We start from the raw sequence: 15,628 nt of genomic DNA, 5'->3' as shown, positions 1-15,628 counted from the left end.
TCTGGCATCTGATAATGTGGTTTGTGGTTTGGTTTTATCCTACTTCTTAATCAGATGGAACAACACACTACTTATTATTTAGTTGCACATGTAAATGTAAGAAATGGTAGTGTTCTTATAAGAACGTCACTGTGTGTCCACAACAAACCTAGGTAACTGGCACCTTCTCCGGAGCTATGTTTCAGGTCTTCTAAGAAATAAACATATCTTCCATTGATGGATTGATTTCATAAGCTAGCTTCTCGTTCTGTTTCCCGCCCATATGAAGGCTTAGCATATCTAGACTACAGGGTGGGCACTGGTGGCTCACACCTGTAATCTCTGGCTACTTGGGAGACTGAGCTGGGGAGGACAGTGGTTCAAAGCTAGCTCAGGAAGTGGAGTCACCAGCAAAAAGACTGTCTGGAAGCGTGGCTCACGTAAGCAATCGGAGCAGGAATGCAAAAGTCTTGAGTTCAGGTCGTAGTGCTAGCAGAAAAAAAAGCACGGGAGACTGTGTGGGATAGAGGGAGCTGAAGAAGATGGCGGCACGAATGTGGAAGGGTGGGAGGGTGGGCAGAAGCATGGAGAACTGAAAAGCCCCTTGTAAGCACAGTGGATTGCAGGCCAGGTGTTTTTCCTTTTTCATAAATTGTATTTTTTAAAATAGTTTTAAGAGTTCTTTGTGTGTTTTGGGTCCCACATCTGCACCCCCCGCTTCTCCTTATATTTAAGTACTGAGGTTTGAACTCAGGGCCGTGAGCTAGCGAGGGTAGGTGCTCCATTTCTGAGTCATGCCACTAGCCCTATAAATCCACTTTCATACAACACCATGCTTATTCATGAGTACTGTGAGTGTCCTGTAATTTACAAGATAACCTTGATTCTGCCCTCCTATTTCTTGTGGCATTGCTGGCTCATGAGCAGGAACAGATAGTAATAAATGCATTATTGCTATTATTTGGAACAAATAGTTACCTGCTAGCTCAATTAAGAATATACAGAATTAAAATTTTATTCTTTCTCCAGTCTGTTCCTTTCTCTATGTGGATCGGGTTTCGGACTGAGGTCGCTTTTCTTCTCTCTGGAGCGCCGTCTTCTCTTTTAGCATTTCTTGTGTGCAAACCTCAGGGCAAGAAAGCTCCTGCAATTTGTCTTCGTCTGAGAAAGGCAAATTTATGTCTCCTTTGTTTTTGAGGAATAATTTCATGGGATACGCAATTCTAACTTTGTTTCCCCCACCCCGGTCTACTTCTCTGCATTCTGAACATTTTATCACTCTATCTTCTATGCTTACGTGATTTCTGAGAGCTGGGTATATTTCTTATCTTTGTTCATAAGTAGGTCCGTCTTAAAAAACATTCCCGTCTAGCCCTTTACAGGATTATTTTTTGTCTTTTCCTTTGTGTTCCTACATTTTGGATATAAAATGTGTAGTTACAGGTTTTTGGTGCATGTATCCGGTTCGGTATTTTCTGAGCTTCCTGGATCGGTGATTTGGTATCTGGCGTTAATTCTAAGTCCTTATTGCATCAAGTATCTGTTCTTGTCACCACTTCCTCTCTCCTGTGTCCATTTTGCCCTTGCACATAGTATGCTTTGAAGAGGTGTCACAGTTCTCTGCATTTCAGTTTTGGAAGAGCCTTTTGAGACATCTTCAGTCTTACTGTTTTCATCTGTGTCCAATCTACCACTGAACTTCGCACAGGTGTTCGGTTCCTGTGGCTTTTTCTTTTTCTTGGCATTTTTTTTCTGATTTCTTTCTTAGCACTTAAGTTGCCCATCTGTTCTTGCAGACTGTATATACTCTTTCATACAGCCTTTAGGATATTAATCAGTTATTTTGAATTCCCGAGTGTTAAGTGTAACATCCTTGCCATATATGAATCTCGTTCTGATGCTTGCTCTGTGTCTTCCAATGGCCATTTCTGCGGTGTACTTTGTAACTTTTTCCCCATAGCCAGGCCTTGGGGACCGTGAACAGGATGCAGTGGTAAACAGGCCTTCCTTAGCGTAGTGGTAAGGTACTGAGGGAGCAGAACTGTTCAATAGTCCCGTGATCAGGTCTCAGTAGTCTAGTGGGCATGTACCTCTGGAATGAGAACAGAGTTAAGTGTTTCTTGGTCTCCACCTCACCCCTTAGGTGAGACCGGATGGCTAGGTCCGGCTCAGTATCTTCCTTCTCTCAGACCTGCTTGATTCTGAACCCACCCCTGCCCTGCCCTCGCCCCCAGCGATGAACATCTGGTTAATAGGTTCTCCTAAGGCCAGTGCTGTCAAAAGCCGAATGCTCTGGTACTTTTTATTTTTTATTTTTATTTATCTATTTATTTTTTAGAACAGCTGTATTTATTGTGACAAGCTGCCATAGAAACAGCAGCAATAACAACAACAACAACAAAACAAAAACCAAGCTGGATGCGGGTGGCTGACACCTGTAATCCTAGCTACTCAGGAGGCTGAGATGTGAGGATCGCGGTTGGAAGCCAGCTGAGGCAGGAAAGACTGTGAGTCTCATTTCCAGCTAACCAGCTCTGGTGCTTTTTAAATTGGCAGCTTTCCCCGCATCTCCCTGTCTCCCTGACATTCACTCTGAGAACCTGCTCGAGGTTCTAGAAGCAAGACTTAGCAAAAATGTGGCTGGCCCCCACGCAGCGAGCTCTAGCTCCTGCCCCTCCCCGAGGTGTGCGTGGCTCCTGGTTGCTGACCAGCGGCGTCTGGAGATCCTTTCCCTACGATTTTCTGGTCTCAGGTTCTCTGCTCCAGCCCTGGGCCCACAGAGCTTTCGCTTGTGGGTTTCTGCTCTGATAAGCTGGGATTATTTATTTGGCCTGGCTGCTTCCCCGAGCTTTTTTTGCTCAAGGCTAAGCTCTTACCACGTGGACCACAGCTCTACTTTCAGCTTTTTTTTTGCTGGTTAATGGGAGGTAAAGAGTCTCATGGACTTTACTGCTGGGGATGGTTTTGAAACAGGATCCTCAGATCTCAGCCTCCTGAGCAGTTAGGATTACAGGTGTGAGCCATCTGACTGTGGTTATTTTTGTTCCCTTTTTTCTCCAAAGCTTCCTGGCAGTGGTTTCCCTGTGATCTCACATCCCTGCCAGATAAGAAGGGCTCTTGGTTTTTCCATTTGTTCAGCTTTCTGTGTGCTGTTAGGATGGAGTAGTAACATCCAAGCTCCCTGCTTGCCAGACTGGAGACCTATTACTCAATTTTAAGTCAGAGTCATTTTTTTCTCCCTTTTCTCAATGAGTTACCGAGCACATAAAATTTGTCTTTCAAAGATAGAATCTTTTGGCAGGCGCTGGTGACTGATGGTTGTGAAGCTAGCTACTTGAGAGGCTGAGGCTGGGGTGACGGCCGTGTGAGAGGCGGCCAGCTCAGCAGGAGAGCTGAGCTGTGAAGGGATGCGCCCGCCACCCGGACACGGCGGACACCGCTCCGGCGGGTCACACCCAGGCACGCACCGCAGCACGACGCTCTCTCAGAAACAGGGCTGAGGGCCTAGCTCATCACGAGAACGGAAGGCCTGCGCAGCGAGCGCGAGGCTCTGAGTTCCAGCCCCAGCACCATCACCCGAAAAGAAAGGAAGGAAAGAGAACCGGTGCAGCCTTCTGAACGCTGGAGGAGCATGGGGTGTGCCGTGCCCTGCGGTGCAGCAGCGTCCTGCCACCCAGGGATGCAGCGGGACGCAGCCTCACAGAGCCATTACCGAGCAGAGAGTCTGCGAACTTCATGTAGCTGACCTTTTTTATAGATATTTTCTGTGCATTCTGATAATCTCTGTTAATTGATGCATTTGTGCCATTGTCAGCAGTATATACTCGATCAGATGTTAAAATACCTGTGTGGGGCTGGGAAGGTGGCTCAGTGGTAGAGCGCTTGCCTTGCATGCCTGAGGCCCTGAGTTCGACTCCTCAGCACCACATAAGCAAAAAGAAAAACGCTGGAAGTGGCTCAAGTGGTAGAGGGCTAGCCTTGAGCTGAAGAGCTGAGGGACAGCGCCCAGGCCCAGAGTTCAGGCCCCACGACTGGACCAAAAAACAAAACAAACAAACAAAAAAATTACCTGTGCGTCTCCTCAAGGTTTTTACTTATTTATTTGTTTATTTATTTATTGGGACTTACTGTATGTATTTTTCCAGTCTCTGCCTCCCAAGTAGCTTGAATACTTTTCGTTGCAGTTGTTGCTGCTGTTTTTGGTACTGGCATTTGAACTCGGGGCCTCAACATTTTTTTTTTTTTTTGGTTGGTCGTGGGGTTGAACTCTGGGCCTGGGCGCCGTCCCTCAGCTCTTCAGCTCAAGGCTAGCGCTCTACCGTGGGAACCACGGTGCCACTTCCGGTTTTCTGGTGGTTTATTGGACATAAGAGTCTCACGGACTCTCCTGCCCAGGCTGGCTTTGAACCACGATCCTCAGATCTCAGCCTCCCGAGTAGCTAGGATTACAGGCGTGAGCCACCAGCTCTTGGCTCTCAACATTTTTTCAATATGTATTTTTTATTGTGAAGATGTACAGAGGGGTTACAGTTACATGAGTAAGGTAATGAGTACATTTCCTACTGAGCATCGTGACACCCTCCTTTATTTTTCCCCTACCATTCCATTCCTCCCCTCCCCACTCTCCAACTCTTCCCTCCCCCGCCCCACCCCATCCCTGAGTTGTAAAGTTCGTGTTCAGCACAGTGTCTTGTGCGTCACATTGTTACAGCGGCTCAGCCCGGGTCCTTGTTTCACGCTCTCAATGTTTTTAAAAATTAATTTAACATTTTTTATTCCTATTATTTTTGAAAATAAGTAATTTATTGCAAAAATTTTAATGCCTCCCTAACACATAATAAAGCAATCTAAGTTTAGATTGCTATGTAAAAGCAATTTTCCAAAATACAGACCTACTAATGAAAACAGCCTATTACACAAATATAAAACATGTCCAGAAATGAAGTCAAAGTGGAATACCCCCCAATCCTCCTTACAATTCTACGCTGACTTAACTATGAGACTTTTTTGTACCTCATGACATTCACAATCGTATAGACTTAACATCGTCTACTGTGGGTAAGCCACTGGAAGGGAAGTATGAAACAAACATGAAGACACACACCTCATTCAGAGACTTACTTGTGTTGGGTGTGGGAGTCATTTTCTTAAGATTTTCAAGAAAACACTGAAAAGATTCCTTAGTTTCTTTATATTTTTGCCTTGCTTCTTGTTTGTCTCCTTCCTCTGTCTGGATTTCATAGGCGGTGAAAGTCTGCTCTTCCTACTCAAGTTAATTGGTGCAATGGAAACCAAGGGCCCCAGAAAAGCTAGAAGAAAGGGACAGTAGCAGTCACTTGATCCTTCTGAGGACAGGAGGCTTGCGCACGAAGCAGGCCTGGCGCACAGGCTCAGCCACTCTCCTGGCCTCCTCCGGGGCTCGGGCTGCTCCACAGCAGCCACGGCTGCCACCAGACATGCCGTCAGGAAGTGGTCCGCGTTGATGATATTTTTAGTTGTACAAAGGAGTTGCCACGTAACAAAACAGTTATGAATACAATACACCTTGCTTTGGTGGACAGATCCTCTATTACTGAGTCATATCTCCAGCCCTTTTAAGTTGGATGCTGCCTCCTGCCTGGGCATGTTCCTGGACTGTGGTCCTCCTTATTATTACTTCACACTGGGATGACAGGCATGCACTACCATGCCCAGGCTCTACTAAGATGGAGCCTTCTAATCATAGGAGGCTAGGGTGATAGGCGTTAGCCATGGTGCTGGGATTCTGAATGTTATTCACAGCTCGCTAAGGTGATAGTATTTAACTTCCCTTTCTCTCCTTTGAAGTTGATAGTTACCTTTTTATCTTCAGTCTTCTACATATATTTTGCTATTGCTTTTCTGTCCTCTCCAGCAGAAGTCTGAATATGTCCATGTTGGTGCCTTGACCAACATTTGGCATTATGTATATTCTATCACATTCTATCACATTCTATAACATTCATGTTGTGTGTGTGTGTGTGTATGTGTGTGTGTGTGTGTGAAAGAGAAAGAGAGAGAGAGAGAGAGAGAGAGAGAGAGAGAGAGAGAGAGAGAGAGAGAGAGAGAGAGAGAGGGAGAGAAGCAGCGGCCTCTCTCTGGGACTTGGCATCTGCTCTTTCCAGCTGCCATGGATTACTCTTTGCTCAGCCTGGGCTGAACTCCTAGGATGACAGAAGGAATATCTTGTACTAGAAAACAAAAGAAAATATTTAGGATGGATTAGCATTTTTAAGAATGTTTATGTTCCTGTGGGGGTTAAGGTTGTGTGCATCGGGTGCATGCCGCTCTTCCTCACGCTCTCCTGGATTTTCCCTCTGCCCCTACCCACGAGATACATAGCTCACTTTCCACATAGCGACTAGTAAGTACCAGGGCTGCATTTGTTTGCCCTTTGCCCCTCCTTTTCTGTGTCCTCCCTTACCTTCTGAAGGACAGCTAAACAAGACAAAAAGAAAAGGGAATCAAAAAACAATGAAGAAAAAAACCTCTCTTGTTTCCAGCCCTGGGTGATATTGCAGCTCTTCCTTATCAAGTTACGTGGGATTAGAAAGAGAGACATAAGTGCTAAGGAGTAGGAATGTGAGCCTTACCTTGCACGCCGGGACATGCCTGCCTCTAAAATGTGCTCGCGTCTGCAGGCCAGGTAATGGTGGGTCTGTTTGTGCTGCAGGTCTGAGAACCATTGGCGTCATCACCAAGTTGGATCTCATGGATGAGGGGACGGACGCCAGGGACGTGCTGGAGAACAAGCTGCTGCCTCTGCGCCGCGGTAATGTCCTGAGCTCGGCGGCCAGGCCCAGGGCCCGCGCCGGGGTGATGTCCTGAGCTCAGCGGCCAGGCCCAGGGCCCGCGCCGGGGTGATGTCCTGAGCTCGGAGGCCAGGCCCAGGGCCCGCGCCGGGGTGATGTCCTGAGCTCAGCGGCCAGGCCCAGGGCCCGCGCCGGGGTAATGTCCTGAGCTCGGAGGCCAGGCCCAGGGCCCGCGCCGGGGTAATGTCCTGAGCTCGGAGGCCAGGCCCAGGGCCCGCGCCGGGGTGATGTCCTGAGCTCGGAGGCCAGGCCCAGGGCCCGCGCCGGGGTGATGTCCTGAGCTCAGCGGCCAGGCCCAGGGCCCGCGCCAGGGTGATGTCCTGAGCTCGGAGGCCAGGCCCAGGGCCCGCGCCGGGGTAATGTCCTGAGCTCGGAGGCCAGGCCCAGGGCCCGCGCCGGGGTGATGTCCTGAGCTCAGCGGCCAGGCCCAGGGCCCGCGCCAGGGTGATGTCCTGAGCTCGGAGGCCAGGCCCAGGGCCCGCGCTGGGGTAATGTCCTGAGCTCGGAGGCCAGGCCCAGGGCCCGCGCCGGGGTGATGTCCTGAGCTCAGCGGCCAGGCCCAGGGCCCGCGCCAGGGTAATGTCCTGAGCTCGGAGGCCAGGCCCAGGGCCCACGCCGGGGTAATGTCCTGAGCTCGGAGGCCAGGCCCAGGGCCCGCGCCGGGGTAATGTCCTGAGCTCGGCGGCCAGGCCCAGGGCCCAGGGCGCTTGGCTTGAACGCCTTCCGCTGCTGTACGGGTGGAGATCTTATTAGCTGCACCCCTTACAGAATGACCCAGAAGGAGAACTATTCCTTGCAATAACAAGATCAGGAGGACAAGTAGCGAAAGAGGGTTTCAAGAGGGATCAGAAATGTCTATCAAAGTATGTAACGCTATTCTGCTTCAAGTCTGACGTTTGCTAGCTGCTCTTTGGCACTGCGGGAAAGAGGCAGCTTCTCCTGAAAGGCATGGCATCCTTAAAGGCAAGAGATAGCTCCTGAAATTAAAGGTGGTGATGAGGCAAGTCCGTGGTCTTCAGTGAACGCTGTGGAGGCCTCTCAGTCCCCGGCCTCAGCGCTCTGTCTGCCCCTTGCGGCCCGTTGGAAAGCCTTGAAATCTGCCTGGAATAAGAGAAGGGAGAGTGCCAGGCACCGTGTGTGTGTGTGTGTGTGTGTGTGTGTGTGTGTGTGTGTGTGCGTGTGTGTAGACCATAAGCGTGCCAGGCACACGTGTGTGTGTGTAGTGATGGGAAGCGTGCCAGGCACACACGTGTGTGCATGTAGGCCGGAAGCCTGCCAGGCACGACACGTGTGCGTGTAGACAGGAAGCGTGCCAGGCACACGTGTGTGTGTGTGTGTGTAGAGTCGGGAAGCGTGCCAGGCACACGTGTGTGTGTGTGTGTGTGTGTAGAGTCGGGAAGCGTGCCAGGCACCACAGGTGTGTGTGTGTGTGTAGAGTCGGGAAGCGTGCCAGGCACACACATGTGTGTGTGTGTGTGTGTGTAGAGTCGGGAAGTGTGCCAGGCACCACAGGTGTGTGTGTGTGTGTGTAGAGTCGGGAAGCATGCCAGGCACACACACATGTGTGTGTGTGTGTGTGTAGAGTTGGGAAGCATGCAAGGCACACACGTGTGTGTAGTCGGGAAGCGTGCCAGGCACACACGTGTGTGTAGAGACAGGAAGCGTGCCAGGCACCACAGGTGTGTGTGTGTGTGTGTGTGTAGAGTCGGGAAGCGTGCCAGGCACACACGTGTGTGTAGAGTCGGGAAGCGTGCCAGGCACCACACGTGTGTGTAGAGTCGGGAAGCGTGCCAGGCACCACACGTGTGTGTAGAGTCGGGAAGCGTGCCAGGCACCACACACGTGTGTGTGTGTGTGTGTGTGTGTGTGTGTAGAGTCGGGAAGCGTGCCAGGCACCACAGGTGTGTGTTCTGTTTCAGGTTATGTGGGGGTGGTCAACAGAAGCCAGAAGGACATAGATGGGAAGAAGGACATCAAAGCAGCCATTGTGGCCGAGAGGAAGTTCTTTCTCTCTCACCCGGCGTACAGACACATGGCTGACCGCATGGGAACCCCTCACCTTCAGAAGGTCCTGAACCAGGTGAGCAGCAGGGGCCCGAGGGCACGGGAGCTCCCGGGCTGGATGCTTCTTATTCTAAAGTGACATTCATTTAATGACGGAAATTTCAGTCTGAACATAGATTCTTGGATCTACAGAATAACCGTCTCCATGAATTGACTTCACCTTAATATCACCGACAGACAGTGCTCAGCCCAGAAGCACATACACTTTGGAGCCTACCTTCATTCATGCCGCACAGTTCCCCTAAGGAGCTGAGCGTGTGTAGCTCTGGAAAGTTCATCTCTTAAGACCTGTGGTTTTGAATACCATATTGTACAGATGTTAGATTTGTTTGCTTCTACCAGCTGGGCTGGTGCTCTGCCACTGAAGCCATGCCTCCAGCTTGGCTTTTTGGTAGTTATTTTAGAGATGCAGTCTCATACACTTTTGTTTTTTGCCAAGATCGGCTCCAAACGGTGATTTTCCAGATCCGAAGGTTCTGAGTAACTAGGACGAGAAGCGTGAACTACCAGCACAGCTTCATTCCTGTTTTATTTCATAATTTAAAGCATTCAAAAGTCCTGATTCACTAAGCCCTGATTTCCACCAATCTGAAACACATCTTCCCACGTGTCCTGTTTCTCCAAACTAAGTGGAATTGGCCTCGGTGTACCCCACACCCATTGCTCCGTCCACTAGTGTTACACGCATTTCTTCCCACTCGAGTTATGCATCGTGACAGGTGTGCCACTGCCACTTGGTACAGGCCTCCTTCCCGAGTCTCAGCGACCTTGACTTTATGTGGTGAGCAGCTTTCTTAGCTATATCGTAGCAGGTGCACGTTAGCGCTCATCTGTTGTCATTGTTGGGCAGTGGTGGTGATGGATGCTCTGGTGTTAGTATCTGGTAGGAATCCGGGGAGGCGGCAGGTGGTGACATCATACCTCAGCCGTGTAGGCAAAGCAACTGAGGATGTTTTAGAAAATAAAAACAGTACTGTATTTCATGTCACGTGACTTACCACAGAGTGCTATAAAACTGATGCTTTTAAAATTAAAAGTAAATAAGCATCCAGAGGCTCCAAGGCTGCGCTTGGTCGCATCATTTGGAAATAGGAATGGATTTCAGAGAAGGAATGCTGCTACGGCAAGCAGGAGCCACGCCATCTCCCAGCCTGCTGCGTGCCCATGGCACCTTCATGTCGATGCATCTTGCGAGTGCAAACACAATGAGGGAAGATAAAGTTGGGATCAGTTCAGTTTTGAGTGCTAGAAAAACGGAAGGCGTCTGCCGGCTGAATCATTCCACAGTTAGCCCCGTGAAGGAGAGGTTTCTTTAGGCTTGAGAGGTTTCAGCTCGAGGTCGACTGCTCTTCCTGTTGCTTTGAGCATGTGGCAGCAATTGATTAGGGAAGGAACTCATGGGAGCCAGCAAGCAGACAGAGAGAAGAGGCCAGGGTCTCCGCATCCCCCTCCACGGGCGTGCCCGCAGCGCTGCCCCTCTCCTGTTCAATCTTCCTCATCTCCCATCAGCACCCAAGCTCTGACACAGGGGCCTCTGGGGAACATTTGGGATCTGACCTGTAGGAACGGATATACTGATGCAGGAAGAATCGGCAGGTGCTCCAATCGTATGTCCACAGCAGGGATGAGGAGGAAGTCTGTCTGGGCTGGCATTTTAGATGTTTACCCCGTCTAAAAAGAGGAGAACACTAGGAAGAGGCCTTGGCCCGCATGGAAGACGTGTCAGGGTTGCGGGTCTGACGAGGAGATGGACAACGGGTAGAGGCCGACGAGAGGAGCTGAGGCCATGGTGCCCAGGGAGCCGGGCTGACCTCAGTGTGTCCTTCCCGTTGAGAGCTCTGACAGCCCAAGGGGAGCCACTTGTGCTGGGTCTGCGCCTGCTCACGTGGCAGCCCCTCGCGTGGGCCTGTGTGGCATTATTGGTGGCTTCCCAGGCCTGTGCTCTCACAGCTCACACCTGCGTACTCACAGCTCACACCTGTGTGCTCACAGCTCACACCTGTGCTCACACAGCTCACACCTGTGCTCTCACAGCTCACACCTGCATACTCACAGCTCACACCTGTGCACTCACAGCTCACACCTGTGCTCTCACAGCTCACGCCTGTGCACTCACAGCTCACACCTGTGTACTCACAGCTCACACCTGTGCTCACACAGCTCACACCTGTGCTCACACAGCTCACACCTGTGCTCTCACAGCTCACACCTGTGTGCTCACAGCTCACACCGGTGCTCACAGCTCACACCTGTGCACTCACAGCTCATGCCTGTGCACTCACAGCTCACACCTGTGCTCACAGCTCACACCTGCTCTTTCAAAGCTCACACCTACGCACTCACAGCTCACACCTGCGCACTCACAGCTCACACCTGCGCCCTCACAGCTCACACCTGTGCACTCACAGCTCACACCTGTGTGCTCACAACTCACACCTGCGTACTCACAGCTCACACCTGTGCTCACAGCTCACACCTGCTCTTTCAAAGCTCACACCTGCGCACTCACAGCTCACACCTGCGCACTCACAGCTCACACCTGTGCACTCACAGCTCACACCTGCACACTCACAGCTCACACCTGTGCACTCACAGCTCACGCCTGTGTGCTCACAGCTCATGCCTGTGCACTCACAGCTCACACCTACGCGATCACAGCTCACACCTGTGTGCTCACAGCTCACACCTGCGTACTCACAGCTCACACCTGTGCACTCACAACTCACACCTGTGCGCTCACAGCTCACACCTGCGTACTCACAGCTCACGCCTGTGCTCTCACAGCTCACCCCTGTGCTCACAGCTCACCCCTGTGCTCACAGCTCACGCCTGTGCTCACAGCTCACGCCTGTGCTCACAGCTCACACCTGCGTACTCACAGCTCACACCTGTGCTCACAGCTCACACCTGTGTGCTCACAGCTCACACCTGTGCACTCACAGCTCAAACCTGTGTGCTCACAGCTCATACCTGCGTGCTCACAGCTCACACCTGCGTGCCACAGCTCATACCTGTGCACTCACAGCTCACACCTGTGCACTCACAGCTGACACCTGTGCACTCACAGCTCACACCTGTGTTCTCACAGCTCATGCCTGTGCTCACAGCTCACACCTGCTCTTTCAAAGCTCACACCTGCGCACTCACAGCTCACACCTCTGCACTCAGAGCTCACACCTGCGCACTCACAGCTCACGCCTGTGCACTCACAGCTCACACCTGTGCACTCACAGCTCACACCTGTGCTCACAGCTCACACCTGTGCTCACAGCTCACACCTGCACGCTCACAGCTCACACCTTTGCGCTCACAGCTCACACCTTTGCACTCACAGCTCACACCTGTGCTCACAGCTCACACCTGTGCACTCACAGCTCACACCTGTGCTCTCACAGCTCACACCTGTACACTTACAGCTCACACCTGTGCTCACAGCTCACACCTGTGCACTCACAGCTCACACCTGTGCTCACAGCTCACACCAGTGCACTCACAGCTCACACCTGTGCACTCACAGCTCACACCTGTGTTCTCACAGCTCATGCCTGTGCTCACAGCTCACACCTGCTCTTTCAAAGCTCACACCTGCGCTCTCACAGCTGACACCTGCGCACTCACAGCTCACGCCTATGCTCACAGCTCACACCTGTGCACTCACAGCTCACACCTGTGTGCTCACAGCTCATGCCTGTGCACTCACAGCTCACACCTGTGTGCTCACAGCTCACACCTGTGTGCTCACAGCTCACACCTGTGCTCACAGCTCATACCTGCGCGCTCACAGCTCACACCTGCGCCCTCACAGCTCACACCTGTGCTCTCAAAGCTCACACCTGTGTGCTCATAGCTCACGCCTGTGCTCTCACAGCTCACACCTGTGTGCTCACAGCTCACACCTGTGCTCACAGCTCACACCTGTGCACTCACAGCTCACACCTGTGCTCACAGCTCACACCTGTGTGCTCACAGCTCACACCTGTGTGCTCTCACAGCTCACGCCTGTGCTCTCACAACTCACACCTGTGCTCTCACAGCTCACACCTGTGCTCACAGCTCACACCTGCGTGCCACAGCTCATACCTGTGCACTCACAGCTCACACCTGTGTGCTCACAGCTCACACCTGTGCACTCACAGCTCAAACCTGTGCACTCACAGCTCACACCTGTGCACTCACAGCTCACACCTGTGTTCTCACAGCTCATGCCTGTGCTCACAGCTCACACCTGCTCTTTCAAAGCTCACACCTGCGCATTCACAGCTCACACCTGTGCACTCACAGCTCACACCTGTGTGCTCACAACTCATGCCTGTGCACTCACAGCTCACACCTGTGCTCACAGCTCACACCTGCGCGCTCACAGCTCACACCTGTGCTCACAGCTCACACCTGTGTGCTCACAGCTCACACCTGTGCACTCAGCTCACACCTGTGTACTCACAGCTCACACCGGTGCGCTCACAGCTCACACCTGTGCACTCACAGCTCACACCGGTGTGCTCACAGCTCACACCTGCATACTCACAGCTCACGCCTGTGCTCTCACAGCTCACGCCTTTGCACTCACAGCTCACACCTGTGCTCACAGCTCACACCTGCGCGCTCACAGCTCACACCTGTGCGCTCACAGCTCACACCTTTGCACTCACAGCTCACACCTGTGCTCACAGCTCACACCTGTGTGCTCACAGCTCACACCTGTGCACTCACAGCTCACACCTGTGTACTCACAGCTCACACCGGTGCGCTCACAGCTCACATCGGTGCGCTCACAGCTCACACCGGTGTGCTCACAGCTCACACCTGCATACTCACAGCTCACGCCTGTGCTCTCACAGCTCACGCCTGTGCTCACAGCTCACACTTGTGCTCACAGCACACGCCTGTGCTCACAGCTCATGCCTGTGCTCACAGCTCACACCTGCATACTCACAGCTCACACCTGTGCTCACAGCTCACACCTGCATACTCAGCTCACACCTGTGCTCACAGCTCACACCTGTGTGCTCACAGCTCACACCTGTGCACTCACAGCTCACACCTGTGTGCTCACAGCTCACACCTGTGCTCTCACAGCTCACACCTGCGTACTCACAGCTCACGCCTGTGCACTCACAGCTCACCCCTGTGCTCTCACAGCTCACGCCTGTGCTCACAGCTCACCTGTGCACTCACAGCTCACACCTGTGTACTCACAGCTCACAGCTGTGCTCTCAGCTCATGCCTGTGCACTCACAGCTCACACCTGCTCTTTCAAAGCTCACCTGTGCACTCACAGCTCACACCTGCGCACTCACACCTCATGCCTGTGCACTCACCGGTCACACCTGCGCACTCACAGCTCACACCTGTGCACTCACAGCTCACACCTGTGTGCTCACAACTCATGCCTGTGCACTCACAGCTCACACCTGTGCACTCACAGCTCACACCTGTGTGCTCACAACTCATGCCTGTGCACTCACAGCTCACACCTGTGCTCACAGCTCACACCTGCGCGCTCACAGCTCACACCTGTGCCCTCACAGCTCACACCTTTGCACTCACAGCTCACACCTGTGCTCACAGCTCACAGCTCACACCTGTGCTCTCACAGCTCACACCTGTGCTCTCACAGCTCACACCTGTGCACTTACAGCTCACACCTGTGCACTCACAGCTCACACCTGTGCACTCACAGCTCACACCTGTGCTCTCACAGCTCACACCTGTGCGCTCACAGCTCACACCTGTGTGCTCACAGCTCACACCTGTGCTCTCACAGCTCACACCTGTGCGCTCACTGCTCACACCTGCTCTCTCAAAGCTCACACCTGTGCGCTCACAGCTCACACCTATGCGCTCACAGCTCACACCTGTGCACTCACAGCTCACACCTGTGTTCTTACAGCTCACACCTGTGCGCTCACAGCTCACACCTGTGTGCTCACAGCTCACACCTGTGCACTTACAGCTCACTCCTGTGCACTTACAGCTCACACCTGTGTTCACAGCTCACGCCTGTGCTCTCAAAGCTCACACCTGTGCGCTCACAGCTCAAACCTGTGCTCTCACAGCTCACACCTGTGTGCTCACAGCTCACACCTGTGCTCTCACAGCTCACACCTGTGCGCTCACAGCTCACACCTGTGTGCTCACAGCTCACACCTGTGCTCTCACAGCTCACACCTGTGCACTCACTGCTCACACCTGCGCTCTCAAAGCTCACACCTGTGCGCTCACAGCTCACACCTGTGCACTCACAGCTCACACCTGTGCGCTCACAGCTCACACCTGTGCACTCACAGCTCACACCTGTGTTCTTACAGCTCACACCTGTGCGCTCACAGCTCACACCTGTGTGCTCACAGCTCACACCTGTGCACTTACAGCTCATGCCTGTGCACTTACAGCTCACACCTGTGTTCACAGCTCACGCCTGTGCTCTCAAAGCTCACACCTGTGCGCTCACAGCTCAAACCTGTGCTCTCACAGCTCACACCTGTGTGCTCACAGCTCACACCTGTGCTCTCACAGCTCACACCTGTGCACTTACAGCTCACACCTGTGCTCTCACAGCTCACACCTGCACTCAAAGCTCACACCTGTGTGCTCACAGCTCACACCTGCGCTCTCAAAGCTCACACCTGTGTTCTCACAGCTCACACCTGTGCACTCACAGCTCACACCTGTGCTCTTACAGCTTACGCCTGTGCACTCACAGCTCACACCTGTGTGCTCACAGCTCACGCCTGTGCTCACAGCTCACACCTGTG

At 52.4% G+C, this 15,628-nt stretch overlaps 1 protein-coding gene across 8 annotated transcripts in view; it reads left to right on the top strand.

Annotated features, from left to right (window-relative positions):
- The window catches only part of LOC138819690 (dynamin-3), a 421,025-nt gene that overhangs the window by 104,023 nt on the left and 301,374 nt on the right, over positions 1 to 15,628 (top strand). For all 8 annotated transcript variants that reach the window (XR_011369577.1, XM_070011194.1, XM_070011192.1 and 5 more), the window contains exons 5-6: positions 6,671 to 6,769; positions 8,729 to 8,889. Coding sequence is in view for 7 of the 8 variants with exons in the window: in XM_070011194.1 (XP_069867295.1) it covers positions 6,671 to 6,769; positions 8,729 to 8,889 (260 nt within the window). In the remaining variant the exon portion in view is untranslated. The remainder of the gene's footprint in view (positions 1 to 6,670; positions 6,770 to 8,728; positions 8,890 to 15,628) is intronic.

Source organism: Dipodomys merriami, unplaced genomic scaffold, assembly GCF_024711535.1.
Source record: "Dipodomys merriami isolate MVZ:Mamm:240054 unplaced genomic scaffold, mDipMer1.0.p SCAF_81, whole genome shotgun sequence".
NCBI classification, from domain to species: Eukaryota; Metazoa; Chordata; class Mammalia; order Rodentia; family Heteromyidae; genus Dipodomys; species Dipodomys merriami.
Note: the sequence above shows the minus strand (reverse complement) of the source record. Positions and strands in the feature narration are given on the sequence as shown.